Source organism: Talpa europaea, assembly GCF_964194135.1.
Source record: "Talpa europaea genome assembly, chromosome: 4".
Classification (NCBI taxonomy): Eukaryota; Metazoa; Chordata; class Mammalia; order Eulipotyphla; family Talpidae; genus Talpa; species Talpa europaea.
Window position 1 is genome coordinate 120,019,229 of NC_140070.1, and position 25,096 is coordinate 120,044,324.

A 25,096-nucleotide genomic window follows, 5' to 3' on the forward strand; every position below is an offset into this window, starting at 1 on the left:
TATTGCAAGTTGGGTTCCCTCAGAAGCAGACCCTGAGACAAATATCTGAATGCAAATGACTTATTTGGGACATGATCCCAGGAAGCACAAGGCAGGGCAGGGAGGGTAGTGAGATGTAAATGACTAGAAGCCAGTACAGGGACTATCAACGAGCAGAAGACCACCATGAGCAGTAGGGCTCAGTCCAGCTGTGAGACCAGGAGACATTTACCCCAATAGGGGATAGAGGCTCTCATCCACTGTCCACAGACATTACTTGAGGGCTGTTCCAGGAGACCAGGAGGGTACATTAACTCTATGGCATTTCTGACTATCCCAGGCCTACCTGGCTTCAAGAGGCAGAGAAAACCCTCCAGCAAAGAATTGTAGGTGCTTGCAACTGTAAGCCTTAGGTTGTGAACAGCTCAGGGGTAAGGGCTGTAATGTTCAGCAGCTACCAAAAAGATTCAGAAAATTCAAATAATTTCAGAAAATTTAACTTATTTTTAATAAAAAAGTACTTCTGACAAGAAAATATATAATTGCTAAGTCAAAGAAAGGGTTTTAAAAAAAAGTAAGTATCCCACTGGCCACTTTTAGGGGGTAAGTTCCACTTTGCTCTCTGAATCTCACCTCGGAGGAATCCTGACTCCATTGTCAAGCTGGGAGAGGTTATTGGCATATTTGGATACTGGCAGCTCGTTTTCCCATGTGTCTGGATCCTGCTTTCTGTATGGAGATTTTGAGTTGAGAACTGCATCACAAGCAATTGTTACCTGTAAGACAAATCCAGCTGTGATATACAAAAATAGTTGGAGAGAATATCAACCTCTAGAAAATGAATTTTAAAATTTATTAGTAAGTACAACTTAACTCAAGAAAAGTCAAACAGCACAGTTACCATGAAAGCAAAAATCCCAGTTTCCTGATGTGAGCCCTTTCCCTGAATCTAGCAAGACTTTGTCCCTGGCCTGGAATGTGCAATACTGACAAGGACACAAGATAACAAGAAATCAAATGCAGCTTCTATAGCCAAGTATAAGAATCAGATTTAACAAACCCTGCCTCTCAGTAAGCAAAGTGAAAAGTCTAAGATTAACAATTTACAAGGATGAAATTGGCTATCAGAACATAGGATTTACCTAAGTGGTGTGTTTTCTTCCAAACAAATACACATCCAGATATCCCATATCCTCAACTCAGCATACAATAGCATGGGGTCAAAGACACGAGCATGGAATCTAAGCAGCATGGCTCCATTGCTTAATCTGATGCAAATGTGACCCTGGAAAGGGACATGCATAGGTGTCTCTATGCCACATCAGCCCACATGGTGAGCCAAACCTGTGACACTCAGCTTGATGCCAACTGACCAACCCAGTATTTTGGAGAATGATAAAAATATTCTAGAATGACATAGAGATGATGGATATGCAACTCTGACTATAATAAAAGTCACTGAATTGTTAAAATTTTTTTGACAACACATTAAAATGATCATACATAACCAAGTGGTATTTATTTCAAGGATGCAGGGATAGTCAATGCCCTAGTACTAGAAACAAAGGTAAAAATAAATAAATAAATGGGACTACATCAAACCAAAAAGCTTCTGCACAGTAAAAGAAGCTACCATTAAAACAAAAGACACCCTAAAGAATGGAGAAAATATTTGCACATCATACATTTTGACATGGGGCTAATATCCAAGATCGACAAAAACACACAACTCAACACAAATAATATAACAATTAAAAAATGGGTAGAAGAGATAAACAGACCCCTTTCCAAAAAAGAAATACAGATGGCCAACAGACAAAATGAGATGTCATCTCACAACTGTGAGAATGACCCATATCAAAATGAACCAAAACAATAAGTGTTGTCAAGGTTGAAGAGAAAAAGGACGCTCGTACACTGTTGGTGGGAATGTAGACTGGTCCAGTCTCTGTCAATAACTGTATGGAGGTTTCTCAAAATATTAAAAATAAATTTGGCATATGATACAACATTTCCACACATGGGCATCTACCTGAAGAATACAAATACACTAACACAAAGGGAAAGATGCACTCCTATGTTCTATTTACAATACCCAAGTTATGGAAACAACTTAACTTCCCCAAAACAAATGAGTGGATTAAGATGCGGTCTATAAACACTATGGAATACTACTTGGCTATTAAAAAAAAAAAGATGAAATTTTGCCATTCGCCACAATATGGATGTAAATGGAAGGCATCAAGGTAAACAAAATAAGCAAAAAGAAAAAGACAAATACAAGATAATTATACTCCCAAGTCAACATAAAAAACAAAGCAAGGGGGCAAGACTAAGCCAAAACTCTAGAAATCTGACTGTCGAACTGAGGCTACCATCTGGTTCCTTTTGTCCTTCCCCCTTGCTTCTGGACTCATCTCTAATATCAGGGTGGGTGAAAGGCAACAAAGGGCAGAAGGGGCCCAATGGACTATGGTGGGAGATGATGGCTGCTTTGGTGGTGGGTGCTGTGTAGTGACACAGATCTGCAGAGATGTGAAGTTGGACCTCTAAATCATACACGGATGTTGTAAAACAACATTATGGCAATAAAAATAATACAATTTTTTAATTATACAAATGTATAAACTTGACAGTTAATGTTAGCTCCAAGAGGAGACTGCAAGGGAACCGTGTGTGGCCATCCAGGGGAGTTGACAGGATGTGTGGATTTTCTGATTTATTTTGCTTAGAAATGGCAAGCTGTTGCTATTGACATTTTCACCAGTTATATTAGATACTGCTTCTGTTCTCACTCTCCTGCCATCAGGAAATATTATTTCTCCTCTAGCTTATGTTTATGCTTTAACACATGAAAATGATGCAGCAACTTTAAAAGTATTCTTAATTATTAAGAAGAATGAACATTGTTTCATATATTTACAGTTAAGTGGCACTTAATCTTCCATAAATACATCTGTTCATATTTTCTGCTCATTTTGTTTCGCTCAGTTGTTTAACTTGCTTTTACCAAATTATAAGAGGGGGAGTGTGTGTGTTGTGAGTATTAACCTCATGTATGCACAATATAGTATAGATAGTCTCCAACATCATTTTTGTCCATTCCCTTTGCTTATGAATTCATCTCTGAAATAAAAACTACGTGGATATCCCTATATTTTTTGTTTTTAACAAAAAAAATTGATTCTACATCACTAAATCCTGCACAATTAACTGGATTTCATGCCAAATGTTTTCCCCTGGGGAGCACTGATTAAAAGACAATGGAAGAAGTTCCTTCAACTGCCACCTCACACACACAATTTCTATCAGTCCTATATCCCAAATCTCTGTAGAACCGACCTCTTCTCAATTTTGACCACACCAGGGACCAGGTTTTTGGTTGGGTGATTTTCAGCTCAACAAGTTTTGTTATTAAAAGCTTCAAAAGAGGATTCTCAAACACTAAAAATGTGGCAAAAGCAGAAAAAGAAAATATAGTAACTAGCATTTGTTCATAAGTAAATCCTATCCGTTACCAGTGGTAAGTCCAGGCTTTACCTTCAATCTCCCCACTCACCCTTCCAAATAATTCTTCTATTATTCTTAAAATGTTTCTTAAATTCTAAAATTTTCTGTTAAAAGTTCTATAAAGTTCTATTAAAAGTTATAATATACACTGTTGGATTGAGATTTCTATGACATTACACTTTTAAATCAAAGTAGTCCCACTTCAAATTAAGCTCTGAATGTAGGAATAGTTAAAAGTATTTATTAACTATAGTCACGGTGCACATTACGTCTTCATGACTATTTTACCACTGAACATTTGTGCTTTTTTTGACCCTTAATACTTAATACAGTTAATAACACTGTATTGCATATTGAAAGTTGCTTAAAGTATAGATCCTGAAAGTTCTCATCACAAGAAAAAATATAACTATGTGCAGTGATGGATGTCAACAACTATATTTATTGTGGTAATCATCTTGCACTACATATAAATCTAAAATCATTAAGTTGTATACCTGAAACTAATATACTGCATATTTTAATTATATACTTCCATAAAACTTAAGGTTTTATTAATTTTTTCACATAAAGACTTTTTCTTCACAAATGAAAGAAAGAAAAATAATTTCTTATGACATTTATTCACACTGTGCTTCTTTCCTAACAGCAGACATTGAGATATATTACACAAGGACAGAAAGAACTCTCAGTAGCATAGAAATATAAGCTTCAGTATATAATTTCAGGTAATGGGACAAAGAAATACCATTTTGTCCACTCAGATCTCTTATCTTTGCTAACAGTCACATGAGTCAGCACAGGAAATCAGAGAAAGCAAAAATAATTCAATTCTGTATGCACTGCTAAAAGCTGTGTAAAAAAAAAAAAGGTGTGTTACATTTAATAATTAAAGAAGTTACAATAGCTAAACACACATTTTTTGTTCCGATGCTCTTACATTTAGTATAAGGTATGTCAGGGGCAAAAGAAGTTATGAATCATGAAAACCTGGTCCCTAATGACTTGGGATCCCCAAACACAAACATCCCCTCTTGGTAGGACAAAGTGGATATAGACACGGAGTCATACAGCATCCAGAAGATTCCAGGACCTAAAGCCCTGGCTTTGCGTCAGCAGAGTAAGAAAAGGAAAAAACAAACTGGATTGTCTAACCTGAGTCAACCCTCACCCCCAGTTATCAGTGGTCAGGCTCTGATAAGTCAGGGACTGCACGGAGTGGAAAAGAGAATATGAAGGGGAAGAGAACAAAGAAAAAAAAACTATGGAGTGGTGGAGACAATCCGAGAAGTGAGGAAAAAAAGTTAGGGTCCCTTCAGGAATCTGTGCCCACTTCCGAGCTTCGACATTCAAAATAAAACACCTTACAACCACTTCCCCATACAACCACTTCCGTCCCTGCATGAAGTTGCTCAAAACACTAAAGTTGCTTCACAAAGGAAAAGTGAAAATAAAAAATGCTCACCACTAAATCTAAATTTTAAAACCTAGATAGTTTTGAAAAGTAGGTTACATTTCCACAGAGTTCCTGTAGACCTGTGAGTTGTAAATATTTGATTATTGTAATAATCACATTACTCTTATTTTAGCAGTGGAACGCTTTTGTTTTTTCCCAAACAAAATCTTAAGTGGAAAGGCAACTTGTAGAAGAGATTAAAATATACTCATTCGTCCGATCAGAAGACAGCCCCTCTCCAGAAGTCCCTGAACTTTTAGAGGGTATAATTTAAAAATCTAAGCAACAGACCATGAGTCACAGGGGACACGAAGTCAGAGCCCCAGGAGGAGGCCCAATGAGCAATGAAGCCCTGACAGCACTGCAAGCAACAGGCAGAGGGCCCCCCTCTACTGAAATAGTAACCTTTTCCCCAGAGAAGCTGTCATACGCTCGTGTCCATGTTCATTCTTCTCCCCATCTCTCATTCAACCCACCTCCCCTACCCCAGGGCACACACACACCTCACACCACACACGCACACACACCTGACACAGAGAGTCACGCGCATCTAGCTAGCAGCCGTGCACACTCACTGACCAGGGCTGGTAACTCCTCAATATTTGGCAGTGCTATTTCATAGTGGTCTGGGAATATAACAAGTTTGGCTTCATCTTCATATTCATAATCGTCGCTATTTAAATCGTCATCAGTATCTAGATCTGAGGAGAAAACAAAAACAAAGAACAAGAAGTGAAGAAAGAACATTCCACACAAAGACAGAACTCACTGGGAAAGCCAGAAATCCACCGGGAAGACTAACCAAGGGCAGACATTTACAATTCCCTCCTCTGACACACCATGCAACTGTCCCAAAGCAGAGAAATTGTGCAAGGTCTTTCCATCTTTTGGAAGTTACAAACACTTCTTTGTGACAGATGTATAAAGAAATCTGAGTCATATCATAAAAGCTTTACAATTAAAATGGACATTGGTACTAGGTATAGAATTCTTAGGGATATTTAAAGGAATAGATTGCTCATTATGATCACTCAGGTATCTGATTTCACAAGAATGGGCTGGAATGCTTTCCACAATTCTTGCAAATTGGAAGATAGTGCATTTGTTTGAGAGAAGGTAAACCTAGATACAATTCTGGCTCCAAAACTGAAAGTTACTTTGGGCAAATCACAAACTCTCTTAGTTTACTCTTTTGTAGAGGGAGATAATAACACTTCTCTCACACACTTTATATAGGGAATATATAAGAAATTGTAAACAAGAGATCTGATACATAAAAGTTCGAGAAATAGTAGTTATTATTTAAAATCTCAATTTCCTTCTGTCCCTCTTACCTTCTAAGAGTCATAGAGGTTTTGCATAGTAAGCCAGAGAGGGAAACCCCACAATATTGTCCCGGGGCCATGGAGAAATTTTCAGTAAGAAAAATGAGCTCCGCTGGCCTGTAACCTGTCAAGTCATCACCTCTTTACGTCGCTAATCTCTGGTAAAGGTTAGGTGAAGCCTGAAGGAAATGTCTTGTCACAATGTTTACATGGACATTTCAGCCTCGCATTCACATGGATGCCAGTGTCCCAGATTATGTTTGTATATTTATATGTTTGGAACTATGGCAACAAAGAACTGTTGAGCCATAGTCCATACACACACACACACACACAAACACACACACACACACGCATAAAACACATGCCCTCTGTGGGTAGAGAAAGCTATTTTACCAGACAAAGCAGGTGCTGAGAACCAAAGCCTCTAGATTCTTTTACTGCCTTGTAAGCCTCCAACCAAAAACCTAGTATTACTTTGTAGACAGCTCTGCTCTTGAATTCTCAGAGGGAAAGTAGTTTTGTTTTGTTTTGTTTTGTCTTTGTGGTATTAGTAGTCACTTTATTTTATTTTTTTACAGCATTATTTTTATTTTTATATTTAATTTAATTTTATATTTTTTACATCATTTTTCATTTTTGCACAATGAATGCATTTTCATCTTGGTTAGATTCCCCATACAATTCCCACCCCCCTTATTTTGACCCTACTCCCTCCCCACCCTCCCCCGCCCCCTGTAGTGTGTCTCTGGTTTAGTATTTTTCCTGGTCCCTTATATAGGTTTTCTAAATTCCTGCTATGCGTGAGACTACCCAGTATCTTTCTTTTTCTTTCTGGCTTATTTCGCTGAGCATGATCCCTTCCAACTCCATCCATGTTGCTGCAAATTGCATGAGTTTATCTTTTTTGATTGCTGAGTAATATTCCATGGTGTATATATACCACATCTTCTTGATCCAGTCATCTATTTTTGGGTATTTGGGTTGTTTCCAGAGCTTAGCTATTGTAAATAGTGCCACTATAAACAGAGGGGTGCAGGTCCCCTCAAAGTGGAAATGAGGTACCGCTCAACATAGTCTATGACAGATACATAAAGAAAATGGAGTCATATCATAAAGCTTTACAATTAAAATAGACATTGGTACTACTTAATTCTTAAGGATGTTTAAAGGAATAGATTGTTCATTATAATTGCTCGGTATCTGATTGCTGATTTCGTAAGAATGGGTTGGAATGCTTTCCACAAATCTTATAAATTCTCTAAGCATTTCGATAAAATCATAAATAAACATTTTGATAAGATCATAAATAATAAGAATCAGAAATGCCAAAATAAAGAAACATTGTTAGATAGTCTTAAGAGGTTTAATTTGACAAAAAGCAATGTCAGACAAGATTCTAAGAGTTCAAGTAACTAAAGGCATTTATTTAAAGAAAATGATTGCAACAAAGACATTCTATATGTTATAAAAATCTGACTCCCTGAAGACCTATAATTTTAAAAATTGGAACTGAAATGTTCAATAAGAATAGTGTTCAGCTCAATAGAATATTATTTAAATATTTATTGAAACATAGAAATGTTATGCTATGTTAATGCTAAAAATACAAACTCCTCTTCACTATAAAGACAACTTTTACGACTTTTTTGGACAAGAATTGGAAGAAATCTGAACAAACAAAAATAGTGAGTGGCAAACTTTATTCTCAAACTTTTATTACGTAGTGTACAGCAATTTTAAATAACCAAAGTACAAACCTTTTGTTTTTGTGTACAGACTGAGCTAGTATAATACATTATCTAAGTGCCTGTTTATCCTCATTTAGTGCTAATTCAAATCTTACATGGCCAAAGAAAAAAGACAATTTAATCCCACTCTGACACTAACTATACAACCCTGGGGAAGTTCTTTCTGAGATTATTTTCCTTAAAAGTAAGCTACAGATAGTACTATCTACACTACAAGTTTATTAAAAGAGTTACACAAAATGAGATTTTTAAGGTACCTAATATAGGATCTAGTGGAATAGGGGTTCCACATAAAGTAGTCGTGATCACTATCATCAGCACCAGCAACACCATATCGCCTGACAAAAAGCATGGTTAAAGGCGCCTTGCCTTCCCTTTGCTGCCCAAGCTCCAAAGCAATCCTAACATAAGTTTCAGGAAGACCATGATATTATGTGGCAATCTTCTATGTGATCTGAATGTGGAGAAGGTAACTACTAGGTGGTAAGTGGTAAAAGCAGGAAACAGGTATTATTCGCCTTCCACATCACTAGCCCTTGCACAGCGCCAGGCACACACCATACACTCAGTAACGTCTATGATAGGAGACTTTGGAAAGTTAATTCTAAGGTGCCATGGACAATGGCACAGCAAGAGCTTCAAAAGTGTTATTATGGGTTTGGTTCTTTTTTAATTAGCAAATGCCATGTGTTTAAAAAAAGTAAGATTGTTACCATGAGAAAAAAAAAAAACCCACAACTTTGTTGGACTTCTTCACACTTAGTATTATCTTTTTATTTTACATTCAATAGGATGAAAGGGAATGATCTTTCCCAAACATCTTAAATGCAGTTAGGGAAAAGTCAGCAGAGATAAGCTAGACTCTGATTTTAAGGGCAAAATGTAAGGTTTTTCACAAAATATACACATAATATATATAAACACACACACATATATATATACTTATATATACATGCACACAAGTATATGACCCCACAATCCTAAGTAGGAATCTATTTCCAAACTTCTCTAAGTAGAGTCTCACACCTAGTTCCTACCTGAGGAATCTACAGAGTAACCACACCCTACAGGGCAGCAGGACATGACCCCCAACTTCTCCCAATCATTTCCACTATGACTTTTAAGTGATAATACCTGGATGGACTCTTTTTCAAAGTTAAAAAAAAAATTCTCTTAAAAACCTCTTCTCCAGCTTTACTTCAGTGATTCTGTCAGATCCCTGTCAGAGTAGTTGGGGTCACACCCATTTTTCCAGAGGTAACCTGCTAAGCTATGAAGGAACACCATGGAGGAACAAATCCCTCAATAATACCAGGGCTCTAATGCCCAGCTCAGTTTTCTCAGCCTGACCACACTGACTTTAGTTTACATGCTGAAGGAGAGCAGTCTGGCTCTTTCAGGACTGTGAAACCTGACCAACCATTTACCCTGACGAGAAGGTACAGGAAAAAGTCCCCTGAGCACAAAACCTATTCTATCACCAACTGCAGAAGGAAATCATAAAATGGAATATATTTGAAACTTCTGGTCATTATAGACACAGATAAATTTCTGAACAGGTCCATTTCTGGAACTTTCCACAAGTATTCTGTTTGCAACCTGTTTCTCAAATATGAACAGCAGGGCTAAAGCCAAAAAATAAAAAGTGGAATTTAAACTCTCCGAGGTTAAGTTGTCTCAGTCTTCACACAGAACTTGACTCATTTATACCTCTTTGTGAAAGATAGGGGAATAAAGGCCAATAAAAATGCAAATATGTAACACTTTCTTGACTTCTCAAAAACATGGTTTTTTAATTAAATGCAGTGCAGCTATTTATACATCTGTACACATTTTTGTCTTTATTGTAAAAAACATGAGATTAAGCAGGAATCATGTCTGAAGACCTTTGTTGGGACTTAGCTGAAGATCAGACTCCCTCATGCCCCCCCCCTTCTTTCTATCACATCAAACAATGAGCATTATGCCAGTTTATTCCCAAAATTCAAAGTCTTTCATATTGTTTTAAACTATCTTTCTCAAAGAGACAACATAATAGTGTCCTTTTTGGATCTTAAAATCACTAATTCAGAATTTCTGCACTCATTCACAGACTCTTAAACATCCCAGCAATTTTTCCACAGCAGCTCTAAAGCAAAAGAAATGCCTACAATCAGAACTTACCATAATACAAGCATCTACCAGATATTCAATATTATGAAACTGTGTTTGTATGACCAAATTAAATCATTATTTAGACATAAAAAAGAAAATTTCTTATATACAATTACATGATTTATTAATGTCAGTAATCTACCTAGACTCAGCAGGAAAGCCAAATGTTTCACAGAATCCTCCCAAATTTCAAAAACACTCATGATTTGTGTTATCTTATTTTTTGTAGTTTGAAGTTATATTTTTGTATTAACACAAATGAAATCCCAAATACCAACTTCAGCCATCACATCCCAATCACCCCACTTTATTGATATCCATTGCTGAGCTATTCAACACTTCATATCTAGTAGTACATAGTCACACAACATATGAATCTTAGAAATAAGTGCCAAATGGTTCTTTTTATTTAGTACTTAGGTCCAAACAAATAGGTAATACTTTATGCTCTAACAACTTAATAACCATTTGAAAAAATAATGCACATAAAATAAAAGGAAAAAAAGTTTTATTTCACTGTTAAGCAACCACAATTCCTTGCACATGAAATGTGTGTAGTTTTGGGCACTCTATAACTCCTTTTTGGATAAGATTGGAAACTCCTTTATTTCCTATTCCACATTGATTTTCACATAGAAATAACCAAAAATCCAGCTTCACAAAGAAATGAAGTCATTGAAAGGAATATGGAATACTCTAACAACAAAACTACATCATGTAATGTTGGCATATCACTGTGATCCTTTGAATACTTAAAATATGCCATGTTGCACCTGTGAGTTCATCAGAGCACCCCAGGGTGCCTCCAGGCACAGTTTGTAAACCAAATTTAGGAATCCAGTGCCTACAGAAAAAAAATCTAACATGTTAGATGTGTAGACTATCATTACAAAGATATACAAAATATGTAAAGATGTACAAACAAAATACTGTTTGTCTCTAGTGAAAGTAACAAAGTGGCTGGGAAAGAGAAAAGAAGGAAATTTATTTTTCACTAAGATCCTTTTTTATAACTTTTCAATTTTAAACGTTGTCCATGTTACACATTCAAAAATATATTTTAAATGTTAAATATAAAAGAAACATAGAATTTAAATGATGAAAAAACTACCAATAACTGTAGTTGTTGATTTAAAAAAATATATTAACAAAAGCTAGAGCAGAGGGAAGGATCCTTAACTGTGAATTCACTTGTGCAAACATCAAGAACAACTTGTCTGTTGGGGGTGCTCAGAAGACTGGGTTAAGTCATTCAGCACCAGCCAACACCTCAATTTCCCTTATGAAATCAATATTGAAGGTCATAAGTGAATGATTCAATGGTTTCAATGTCATTCTTGAGTCAACCGAAAAGCAGTTATTCACAGTTGGCAAGTGAAAGTGGGGTGTGGGGAGAGGGTGGGAGGTAATGCCTCTATCCAGGATGAAAGCATTAGTCATCTACATCTGTCTTACAATAACTACACTTCAATAGCTATGAAAAACTACTCTCTAGTAGGAAAAACAGAGACTGAAAGAAAGTTCTGAATTCTTCCCACCCCAGAAGAGAAAATCGAATATCCCTCTGAAGAAGGAAATCCATGGCAAAAACTACTCCCTGCCTCCAATATCCATTCTCTCTTTCTTGGTGACAGACTTTACTCAAAGAAGGGAACAGACTGCTTACCAGTCTCCTGTGCAGCAGGAATGTGCCGTGTGATTAAGTGCTGACCGGAGAGGTATAAACTGAAGTGCTGCCTGGGGACCCTATGAAAGACTGACGAAAGGAAGCTGATTCTGAGGGAGATTAAATTTTTCTCCATCCCCCTTCATCTTTCCTGCCTTCTGGAATGGAGATGTGATGACTAGTGCTCCAGCAGCCGTTTTGGACTATGAAATGATCATGAGGTTGGAAATCAAAGATCAGGATGGAGCTAAGGCAGAAAATGGGAAGATTCTCGATACTGAAGAAAAGGAAGTTACATTCTCTACATTAGTGAAGGCAACTGAAGGATAATATCCAGAATCAAAAACCATTCAATCATTTCAGCTTGGAGTTCATTCTACGCTAGTTTGGATTCACTTGGTTGATTGGGGTAATGGTGCAAGGACATGCCAAGAAGTATGAAAGATTGGCCAGGGTAGAAAAACTACTGAGGATAAAACCTCATAAAGAAAACCAACAGCCGAAATAAGGAGAGAAGAAGCAGGCTGGGCCCAACGTGGAGTAATGGAGAATCACAGCAGGAAGAAAACAGCTCCAAGACTATCCCAAATGTCTTTACCTTTCAAACAAGTAGTGTGTCTTTTTAGCATAAAAGTAATATATGTTTGTTATAGAAAGCATTTTTTAAAAGGCAAAAAGGAGAAAATAAAAATTACCTTAATTGCCCACTAGGAAAGAGCTTCTATTAACAATTCAGAGTATGTTCTGCCAGACTCTTCCTAGTTATATGTGTACATGTGTAGCAAACACACACACAGACACACAGACACATATATGCACATATATACAAACAGATGCACATGTACACATATATTTACATAGATGCACACAAATGCACACAGATGTATGTGTATATGGATTTATTACAAAATTGGTACCAAAATGCCAATTTTGATATTCCTTTCAAACAATAATCCCAGGAAATTAGCAATATAAATGTGCTTGATCAAACATTATCAAAATACTTTTTCTTCTGAGGAAACTATAGCAGAAGCTTAATAAGGAATGTGATAATGATTACATGGCATAGAAACAAGTACTCATCTGCACAAGCAAAACTGGCTCTTCTCAATGAGGGAGGCAGAAAAATGACTGTTAAACAAAAACCAAGGATTACTGTTGGAGGCAAAATTCACTTATGGATAAAATTAGGAACAAAGCTCTGGTGCAGGGGTTAAAGACACAGAGCTATCAAGCTATCACCATCCACTGCAACAGGAGGTCTATCCCCGGCCAGGGAACTAACCCGCATGGCGCAGCAGACCTCTCCTGTCTCACCCACTGCTCCCCTCAGCAGTGTATTTCAGCAGATCTGCCTGTTCTGTCCCCCACTCCGTCTCTGGTGAATCCTCTCACCCCACACCTCTGGCCTACACCCCAGTTCTTGTATTAAATAAATAAATAAATCTTTTTAAAAATTAGGGACAAAACTCTGAGGAGAAACAAGATACTAGGCCTAGTTTTAAAGTATCACTCCCAAAATATTTGGTAGTTACACTAAAAATACATTGGAGAAACCCAGCAGACACCAATTTAAAAGGCTCAAGGTTAACTTCATCAGTATGAGGACAGATCAGCATCATGTGGCCCCTGGTATCCAGCACTGAGGAGAACATATCACCTCTGTGCTGTCCTTGCCAAAAATGCAGAGCTTCAAACTTACCCTGAGGAAACATCAAACAAACCCAAAGGAGGTACACGCTACAAAATAACTGGCCAGTACTTTTCAAAAGTGTCATAGTTGTTAAAGATAAAATCTGAGGAACTGCTACAGGTTGGAAAGGATTAAGGAAACATGACAACTAAATGCAACACAGGATCCTGGATTGAATCCTGCAATTAAAAGAAAAGACATTGGGAGGTGGGGGGAGATAAAATTGAAAAAAAGATAATAGCAGGGTTAACATTAAAAAAGAAAAACTGTTTTTTAAAGGCAATAAAAAAAAAAAAACTAGAAGCAGAACCACAAATACTCTCCAGTCATTATAAGTATAATCCCTTCAAAACACTAACCCAACAGAGTGCTAAAAGCATCTTTCACCACTAGGTAAACAAAAAGTAGAGGCAGATCCTCTTGATTTAAATCTGTACCCCTCATCTTTAAACTGTAGAGCAATAAGCAACCCACTACTTCAAATGACATGCACAGTCACACGCACATGCACACACACACACTCAGAAAATCTGGACATGCTATTGAGAACTGTTTACATTACCTAAAAAAATCTTGGAATTCCTCCTTTTTGGTAAAGCTCCGCCAGATGCCCCTTTTACCTTCTGAAAAGAAAACAAGATAGTTAAAATGCAGCCTATGTAATAGATAATCAGTTGAAAGTGGGTGGAGGAGGTGCTTGGGAGGTGAAAATACACCTCAAAGGTTTCCAGATTTTATAAAGGGCCAAGAGCAAGTATTCTACCTGGACTAGAGATTCCAGGATAAACAGAAACTTGACTAGGTCAATGGAGGTAGGTAAAGGAAAATGCTATTGTTCAACTTGATTATTTTTACCAAGTTATAAAGAAATTAGTCCTGAAAAGGGAAGTGGAACCAGGACAAGGTGAAGTAGCCATTTCAACTTCAAATGGCCTAGGAGTTAAGTCTCAGTGCTCTCACCACTGTAGCCTGAGCTCAATCCCAGCCAGGGAGCTAAGCCACATGGCACAGCAGAACTCTCTGTCTTGCCTACTGCTCTGCTTAGCCGTGTATTTCAGTAGATCTGCCTCACTCTGTCTTTGATGAATCCTCTCACCACCCATACCTCTGGCCTATACCCCTGTTCTTCTACACAAAAAAAATTTTTTAAAAAAATCAGCACAACCTCCCAAGAGCCCGGAGTCCATGTCCAACAATTGAGCTACTCTGTAAGATGATGGAGGTTCCAGGAGGGAGGCTTTTGGACTCTGGGCATACTCAAGAATTATTGTTGTAAGATTTAATAAACACTGATACACAGTCACTGATACACATTGATACATAGTCACCAGACATATTAAACCTCAGTGGAACCTCCCTAAGCATTTTTGGAACACCAATTGATGGCTACTTTACCATTGTAAGCTCCCTGTATTTTCTGATTCAAGTCCCCATCAGCAACGAAATACACTTCCCTCAAATGGCAATGCAACAAAAGCACTCATCACTCTTCTGACACAATAGTTTAGAAAATAAAATTTTACTCTCAAATAGGATTATACAAATTTTTGTTTTCACATCCCCAAAACCATATTTCCACACAGAACGTTTTTTCAGTTATTAATAAAGTGTAGATTTCCAACATACTCTACCATCTTTCCCAGCCACCTATTATGGTGGCATCAAGGCCATGCTGCCTCTTTAGTCTGTCTTCTTTCCTATCAGTCCTAAGTCTCCTCTCCCACATTTCATTATTTGGCATTGAAGGCTGACTCATCTATGATTTGCACATTAAGTTTTTAAAGCTTGACTATAAATGTTTATAGTTCACATTTTAAGAATGTGAAAATTATTGAGCACTTTAGCTCAAAAACCTATCTTTCCAAATCTAATGCCTAATTCACATTAGAATCCCTCTCCTTCAAGGTCTGAGCCTCTCCTCTCCTTTCCACTCATCTGTCTCAAAAAGAGATGAAATAAAACCTATATCAAAAACACATTTAGCATTCCATACATAAGAATCCTGAAAGTCACCTGAAATCTACTGAAAGAGAAGTTTATGGTATCCTTTTCACTGTTCCAACCTCACTGTCCCCCTCCATTTGATGGTGGAAGGAGAAAGGAGAAGCTCTGCATGAACGCTATAGAACAGGAGGCTCTCTCTGATGTCAGGATTCACACCTTAGCCTTGGATTTGATTCACTCCCTTTCAGAAAAAAAAAAAAAAATGAACAAGCTAGGTTTTCCTTCCAAAGATCTTAACCATTGTTTGCACTTCTGTCATTCACTACTAGAAATCAACATTGTTTGAGAAACTGTAATTCCACAGTCAACAAAGAAAACTGACCTATGTTTAGAATCTGTACTGATGCTCAGGTTTCAAAGTGAATGTAGACACACTCCGTCTCCTGGGAAGCCCACAGTGTAATAGAGGAATATATACATACACACATGGCATAACAGATTCTGGTGAGGTCAAGGGAGACATGAAAAAAGGTGATCATATCATAAGGTGAAAACAATAGTTCTTCTGGAGGGTGTGGACAGGGTTAGCAGGTAAAAAGGGTAGCAGGTTTGACATATAGCAGCTGCTCAGCAAATATTTGTTGAATTGACAAATGGATGATGTATAGACAGATGATGGATGGATGGATGGATGGATGGATGGATGGATGGATGGATGGATGGATGTTGGATGGATATTGTGACCACGAGCACTACAACAGGTAAAGAAGAGTGAGCGTAGAAGCAGGGCATCCCAGGCAGAGAACAAGTTACAAATTTGGAGAACTTAAGAAGAGAAAACAGATCAAATTGAGGATAAATGAGTTTGAATTAAAATGAAAGAGGGCGTAGCCAGAGAGTGAAATATTTAACTTAAAGTTTCAGAGGCAGAGCTAACAATGCCAGCATTCTACAATTCTGCCACTAACTTTGTTACCCTAAGCAAGTTATTTCAAGTCTCTAAATTGCACTTTCATTTTTCTCCCAGTTTCCTAAAATTTCATCACTTTACACTAAGACCTATGGAATGAAGCAGACTTCAAAAGAGTACTTTGTACCAGAAGTAGTAAATGTAAATCATATAGTATTAGGTCAACGTTAGATTATTTTCAAGCTAATCATAGGTTTTATGGCTTATCTGGCCACCTGGGTATTTTTTATGGCTTATCTGGCCACCTCTTCCTCCTACTCCTCAATGTTCAATTTTGAGATCCTTCCTTTGTCTGAAACTTAACAGAGAACATATTAGGTAGCCCAGGGTGAAAGAGTAGATGAAATTCAAATCAATATCAACTATTTAGAAGATCCAAGATAGTCACAAACTGTTAGAACTAAAGTGGAACTTGAGTCATGTAGCTAAACACATAATCATCATTTGAATAGCCCCAAATACCATCAATAACCAATTAAAATACATAAAAAATTAAAAACAATAATTACAAAAATCATTGGGTACATGAAAATAATCTAACAAAGCATAAGCTCCTATATTGAAAACTACAAAATATTATTAAAGAATGTAAAAGTGACCTGAATAAATACAGAGGTATACTATGTTGAATAGACATTCAATAAGGCAATATAAAGCACTTACTCTGGGCAATAAATGGTTAAGTGTTGAGGACACAGAAGTAAACAAAACAGACAAAAATGCCTGCCTTCTTGAAGGTTATACCATGATGTGGGCTGTAGATGAATCTATAAATTCAATGTGATCATTATCAAAATCTTAACAGGATTTTTTAACTAGATGAACTTATTCCAAAATTCTTACAGAAAAATGAAGGTCACCTAGAAAATTCTGGTAAAAAATCAACATGGAAAAAAGTGCACTACTAGATAGCAAGGTTTGCCACATCAGTGCAGAGTCACATAAATAAGGTCAACAAAACAAAACTGGTAGACTCAATTGTGAATGGCAAGTTAAAATATAAGAAAGATGGGGACCTCCCTGGTGGCTTTGTTAGCGGGAAAAGGATGTCCTAAAGCTAATTCCATACAGGCTTTGTGGACTCCATCCCCATCCCAGGCCAAAGCCAAAGACACTGGGAACTCCAAATCCCATCACCACCAAAGGGAAGGTGGCTGGGACCTGAGGGTGGGGTTAAGCAGCCAGGTTGGTATAAAAGCCAGACACGTGGGCTTTGGAGGGGTCCCCCATTTTGACTCCCCGCCAGCTCGCAGCTACCGGCCAGCTCTGAGAGTGCCTTTGGGTTTCCAGGTCGGCAGATCGGGTAGGACACATTAAAGACTTTATTTCCCTATTTTCTCCCTGAGTTGTACATTTTCCTTATTTCCTTTTCCCTTGTAAATAAACCTTTTATTAACCTTTTGTGTGTGCCTGTAGTGGAGTATTAATAAGTCCCTTTTAAGCGCACGGGTGAGGACCCAGAGCCAGGCAACCCGTTCAATATCGGGGCTGCCCTATAACAGCTGGCGCCCAACGTGTCTCTGCTCTATCACCACTATAGCCTGAGTTCCATCGCCAGCCAGGGAGCTAACCCGCAAATGGTGCAGCAGACCTCTCCAGTCTCACCCGCTTCTCCCCTCAGCAGTGCTTTCAATCTGTCTGCCTGTTCTGCTCCCCACTCTGTCTCTGGTGAATCCTCTCACCCCACCTCCCAAACTCTGGGCTACACCTCCATTCTTCTATGCAAAAATAAATTTAAAAAAATAATAGTAAAATGTAAGAAAGATGACACTTTAAATCATCAGGAAAGGCTGCACTTCTCTAGGACAGGACAACTGGCAATCAATATGGGAAAAAAGCATCAGATCCCCACACTTTATACAAATACAAAAAATAAATTACAGATAAATTAAAGGCCTAAAATGTTCAATGCACAAACTTTTCTAAAAAATAAAAAAGCATTACAAGAAATGTCTTTAAGACTCTGAGTTGGGTAACATTTTCTCAGTAAGCTACAAAAAAAACCACAACCTAAAAGAGAAAGCTTAATAAATCTAACTACATCAAAAATCAAAATCTCTCTTCCACAAAATATTGATAATTCCATAAATGAGCTTAAAAGAAAACTTGACAAATTCTTGGTATCCAGAAGTTAAAGAGAACTAATCAAGCTTTTAAGAAAAAAGATAAATCCACAGAGGGACATGTCAAAAATATAAAAAGGCCAAGCAGAGAAAACAAGAATGGCCAAGGCATTCAACCCTCACAGAAGGGACTACCAAATAGGATGATGCAACTTCATTAGACTGGTAAAAATTAAAGGAATGGGCTCCCCCAACTCCCACCCCGGGGCACAGCAGGTTGAGCGCAGCACTGTGCAGCTGTCCTCAGCCTCTGCAGCGTGGGTTCGATTCGCAGCTGGCCAGGGAGAATTCCACATGGCATGGCAGGCCTCTCCTACTGTTAGGGGGAAAAGGATGTCCCAAAGCAAATTCCATATAGGCTTTGTGGACTCCACCCCCACCCCAGGTCAAAGCCAAAGACACTGGGAACTCCAAATCCCATCACCACCAAAGGGAAGGTAGCTGGGACCTGAGGGTGGGGTTAAGCAGCCAGGTGGATACAAAAGGCAGACACGTGGGCTTTGGGGATCCCCCATTTTGGCTCTCCGCCAGCTCGAAGCATCTGGCCAGCTCGGAGAGTGACTTTGGGTTTCCAGGTCGTCGGATCGGGTAGGACGCATTAAAGACTTTATTTCCCTATTTTCTCCCTGAGTTGTACATTTTCCTTATTTCCTTTTCTCTTGTAAATAAACCTTTTATTAACCTTCTGTGTGTGTGTAGTAGAGTATTCATAAGTCCCTTTAAAGCGCGCGGGTGAGGACCCACAGCCAGGAACCCGTTTTAATATCGGGGTTGCTCTATAACACTACCTCACCCGCTGCTCCCCTCAGCTGTGCTTTCAGTCCATCTGCCTGTTCTGCTCCCCGCTCTCTCTCTGGTGACTCACCCTCCTGCAACTCTGGCCTGCACCCTGGTTCTTGTGTAAATAAAATAAATCTTTAAAAAATAAAATAAAATTAAAAAATTAAAGGAATGACCAAGGTTTGGCAAGAGTATGGAGAAACAGATATTCACAGCACCACAAACAGGAGTAGAAATTGGTGCAACTGGCTCTGGGGAGGGATTTGGCCATGAAAATAAGCATACAATGAGCCAGCATTAGCACCTCTAGATATTTCCTAAAGAAATCTTGCACATATACCCCCAGGGGAAATGTACAAGGAAAAAAAGTTAACTGTTACATTGTTTGTAGAAAGGAGAAAAAAAAAAAAAGAAAAAGAAAGAAACAATCTAAATATTCATCAGCAGGAGAACAACAATAAATGACAAAATACTCACAAGATGGAATACCAAACAACTATTAAAATGAATTAAGTACCTCTGTTAGGGGGAAAAGGATGTCTTTTATATGGGGTCTGCTCCACAACACCTCCAATGGCAACATAGATTTCAAAAGTACTATTGAAGGTATATTTTACAAGGATTACAGGTAAAGAATGATATTGTTTATCGACATCTTTAAAACACAGAAAAGCATACTATATCTTGTTCATGAATGTCCATATGTAAATAAAATATAATGATATGCATAAGAATGAGAAACAATTCACAGCAGAGGCTACTTCTGGGGAGGGAGGGTACAAAAGAACTTTCGAGAAAGCTCTTTCCTCTTGCTAAAAACACAAAATCTGAAGCAAAAAAATCCCAATATTTTTTATTTCTGATTTTCTGGGGAGGGAGGGTACAAAAGAACTTTCGAGAAAGCTCTTTCCTCTCACTAAAAACACAAAATCTGAAGCAAAAAAAATCCCAATATTTTTTATTTCTGATTTTTCGCTCTATAAATGCTTTTGGCATTATTTTGTGTACTTTGCTGTATTTTTTAACTTAATTTCCTTCAACCAGTCAACCCATGTCTTCGTAACTCTAATCAGAGTTTTAGAGAAATATAAAACTGGCTAAGATAAGGTTTGAGGAAGTGTATGGATTTCTGCAACAGTGCTGTTTTTGTTTCTCGTCATCACAGAGAAGCAGAAGTTCTGTGGACATAGTAAAATCTCCACGTGATAAACCACATTACGACATTACCGGGAAGATGTCAAGGTCAGTCTCTATATCTATTTATCTCACCTCTCGCACATGTCTTTTCAGGTGCATGTATACACTCTGTCCAGTTTTTCGAAAATGTCTTTCAACATGTTCCCTTCCAAAGGCCAAAAATGTATTCATGCATACATAGAGTCCACCTTCAGAATTCTAGAAGAAAGAGACAGATTACAACATTAGCCAAGGGACCTAACCAAGTAAACTAGATACAGAAAAAGGGGGAGAGAAGGAAGGCAAATGATAAAGACAAAGCCTGGCAAAGGGCCTCCCAGTTGCCCGGGGCTCCAAGGGCCCCACAGCCACTGCAGGAGTCTCTCAGTTATTGAGCTCCTCAGAGGCCCGGTGAAATAAATGTGATCATCTGACCCTCCAAACTGGGGTAAGGAAAGAGAGGGAGGGAAGGAGATTGGCCGGTGACCCTCCACCATCACTGCAGTGTTTTGCCTTTGCTCTTCCTCGTTCATCAGAACAAGTCCCCAGAAAATAGTTTCACATTCTTTGAGCAGGACAGGGTTCTTCAAAAATAATGTTCTTCAAAAATACTGTTCCTTTCCTTTGGTGACACATGATATTTGATGGTACCCATTAATGAAATATAGTATTAAATAAATAAATAATAACATAATCAGTAAATGATAAAAGACAGCATCCTAGAACAATCACAGCTCCACATTATTGTGGGTCTGACATGTGCCAGGGGCTTGAAGGACATTACTTCTAACTCTAGCAACACTGCGGGCTGCTTGCTATTATTTCCATTGCACGATCTTTAAAAAATAAAGGAAAAGTCACTTGCCCAAGTTCACACAGCTGGAAATGTCCGGTACATCTAAATGTATTCTTCTTAGTATTCTTCTCTACAACATTTTAAATATTATTTAATTATACACTGCAATGATGAGCAGTCAAGGATAGTACCCATATTTTGGTTTTCTACCCCAATTTCATCTCTCCTTTTCTCTCGATTGTTTAACCTACTTCTCTATAAACTTAGTTTATAAAATTAGTCATCACTTCCTCAGAAGAAATGCATTTTTGTTAGGCTCCTGTTAGTCTCCCCACTCCAAATGATAAAAAAGAAAAAAAAGCTTTAAATACCTGTCAAAATTGACAACAAATGCCTTTCAAAATTCCTCACTCTGTATTTCAGTAGAGCACAAAGTACAAATTGAAATAGGTACTGATGATTATTACAAATGCATGAACAATAATTTTTAAAGTTCCAACAACTCGATTGTTTATTAAAAAGAATTTCTAAACCAATATTCCCCAAAATCATAATTAGGTTTGCAGGTCACATGCAAAGGAGCCTTATCACCATTAGAATGTTAGAAAAGCATGAGCTTAAATATGTGCTCATTAGCTTAAATATGTGCACACAGTGCAGCAAAGTAAAGGGAAAGGCATAAGAGAACAGAAAGAAAAATAAATTGCTCTTGATTTGCTGATGACATTATGGTCGAAAAGGAAAATCCTGAGTAATCTATTAATAAGTGAATTTAGCCGGGTCATGAGATATGTTAGTAGAGAAAAATCAATTCCAATCTATACACTAGCAACAAACACTTTGCGAATAAAATTTTTCAGATCTGACTGGAAAATAACATTCAAAAAAATGAAGATTTACAGTATTTAGCTTATATTTCCAGGTACCTTTTTCCCCCTTTATGAGATCATCTGAAAAATTCTTTAACAACATAGCACATTCACTTAATCAAAAAATTACGTAAATACTTTCCAAGGCTATTCTTTAATAATGCACTCTTCTGCATAGTTATAACCTCTAAGGAAAATAATATTGCATCCCTATAATAGCATCACATATTATGGTACTATTAAGTATCACACACTGAAATATACAAAATAATAGAATTCAAACCAGAAGGTGTATTGGGGAAAATAAGACATCTGTAACCATAAGTCCTGAACTTCCACTAACTAGATCTGTTAACTACAACAGGTTGTCTACCAGTCTCTAAGCTTCAGGTTTTTTTTCTCTATAAATGTGGCTGTGATAGTAATTCCCACCTCACGGGGTTTCATGAAGTTCAGTGAAACAATCTATGCTGTAAAGCATTACCTAAATGTTTGTAATTATCTTTTATAAGCCAAAAGCTCTGTGTGCTACATGTATCTCCTATTATCTCAATTACTTTATTTTATAATTGGAGGGAAAGCAGAAGGAAGAATACAGTGAGTCAGACAGCCACACAGGTTGATGATAATCTGTTAAAAATATATATATTAGCCAACTAGTGAGGACCAAGAAATTAGCACCAGAAGGAAAATATTCAAGTACAGCATTTTTCTGGAGAAAAATGTAAAACAGCTATAAAGTGAAAGCATTTATGAAGTATCTCTAAGATAAAATTCCATTGTCAAGAGTTTTCGACTCTTTTGAAGAAAATGTCCATAAACCAAACATTCATACTCACTTTCTGGAGTCACTGGGTAGTGTCATAAAAATCTATAATCCAAAGAAAAAAGTTTTGGTACCAACAGACAAATGTCCCCACAGAGGGAAGGATTTTATTACAAACATCAAGAGCATCTTCCATTTGACACTGGGCTGGTCTCTGAAGCAGCGTAAGACCCTTCCCTGGGGGCACTACCCAAGGGGATAGCAAGTAGTTCTAACAATTCTGAACACACTCAGAAGACCCTTTTTAAACTACCCCATGCAAAATAAAGACCCCAGTCTAATGGTTAATGCTTCCTTCCCTCTGACTTTATTAATGTCTAAATATTGGTCCTATAATAAACTTTCTTTCACATGTAAAGTTCACTGTCTGTGGCAGGTGCTCTAAACAGCTTCTTTCATTAATGACAGATTTATACTAATAAATACCTCCTGGGGCCTCCCTGGTGGCACAAGGGGTTGGGACACAACCTATGAAGCTATCCGCAGCCACTGGAACACGAGTTCGATGTCCAGCCAGGGAGCCAACACACATGGCACAGCAGACCTCTCCTAATTCACCCACTGCTCCCCTCAGCAGTATATTTCAGTAGATCTGCCTGTTCTGCTCCCCACTCAGTCTCTCATGAATCCTCTCACCCTTTGCACCTCTGGCTGTACCCCAGTTCTTGTATGCATAAATAAATAAATCTTAAAAAAAAAAAAACTTCTCAACTCCTTTGTGAGCAAAGCACAGAGAATGGTTCTTTGTGATCAGAGTACAGAGATGGTTTATAGGCTGGGGTTAGTGCTAAGCTAATTTACTCTTAGGAGTTTTCTAACCTTGATCTTCATTTCTCATTAAACCTGCCACACCCTCACTAAGATGATTACCCAAAGCATTTGCCTTCATAGGACCAAAAGTGCAGTCAAGCAATCAAACAAATTAGAGACCTGTACCAATGGATGGTGAAATGCAACTGGAGGAATATGAGGACAGAAGGCGAAATAACACTTTTTCAAGTAGTGGTGATAGGGGTGCTTTACTAAATTATCGTTAGACTACAAATGAAATTCATGACTTGGGTTAAATTTTTAAAAAGAAGTGGTAGTAGAAAGGAGACTCCAAAAATATATTCATTCTATGATAATTGTGTAATATATGTCAAGCCACAAGAAACACAAAAGTGGGGGGAAATAAAAGTTACAGGCAGAGGTAGACATTAGTGTAGAAGAAAAATAAGCTAGATTTTCATCTTATAACTAGCAGTACAATAAGGTCCAGATTGATCCAAGAAAAGTATTAATAAAACTAGAAAAAAGCTGAATAATAAATTTATCCCATTTGTAAACAAGGAGATAATTTCAAGCCAAGAAAATAAAGGATATTGTCAGAGATGGTATAGTTGAGTATAAAAATGTAAATACAGATGAAGAAGGTTTGCACCACAAAAAGTAATGAAACAAATAGAAATCCAGCAATAACATATGGGAAAAGATTAAAGTATATGAATAAAAGTTTACATGCCAACCATGTGAAAAAAACTGATAAAATGATAAGATATAAACATTCAGGTTCAAGTTAGAAGGAGATTTTTTTTTAATAAATTTTATTTTTATATTCCCCATACAATTGCAACCCCCTTATTTTGACCCCAATCCCTCCCCTCCCCGCCCCCCATTCCCCATAGAGTGTCTCTGGTTCATAGTTGCTTGTTGATTTTGATTTTCACTTTCTTATAGTTATTCATTTTCCTGGTCCCTTATTTAAGTTTTCTAGATTCCTGCTATGAGTGAGACCATCCGGTATTTTTCTTTTTCTTTCTGGCTTATTTTGCTGAGCGTGATCCCTTCCAGCTCCATTCATGTTGCTGCAAATTGCATGTGTTTATCTTTTTTGAATGCTGAGTAATAGTCCATGGTGTATATCTACCACATCTTCTTGATCCAGTCATCTATTTTTGGGCATTTGGGTTGTTTCCAAAGCTTAGCTATTGTAAACAGTGCTGCTATAAACATAGGGGTGCAGGTGCTCTTTGGAATTGACGTTTCTGTATCCTTTGGGTAAATACCTAGGAGTGGAATTGCTGGATCATATGGAA

The 25,096-nt window shown here is 37.6% G+C and overlaps 1 protein-coding gene across 1 annotated transcript in view; it reads right to left on the reverse strand.

Moving 5' to 3' along the window:
- Positions 1–25,096, reverse strand: part of USP13 (ubiquitin specific peptidase 13) — a gene marked incomplete at its 5' end in the record, with an annotated part of 110,735 nt that overhangs the window by 64,500 nt on the left and 21,139 nt on the right. Inside the window, 4 exons of the mRNA XM_084232300.1 lie at positions 613–755; positions 5,525–5,646; positions 14,097–14,157; positions 20,621–20,746. Of these exons, the coding sequence (XP_084088426.1) occupies positions 613–755; positions 5,525–5,646; positions 14,097–14,157; positions 20,621–20,746 (452 nt within the window). The remainder of the gene's footprint in view (positions 1–612; positions 756–5,524; positions 5,647–14,096; positions 14,158–20,620; positions 20,747–25,096) is intronic.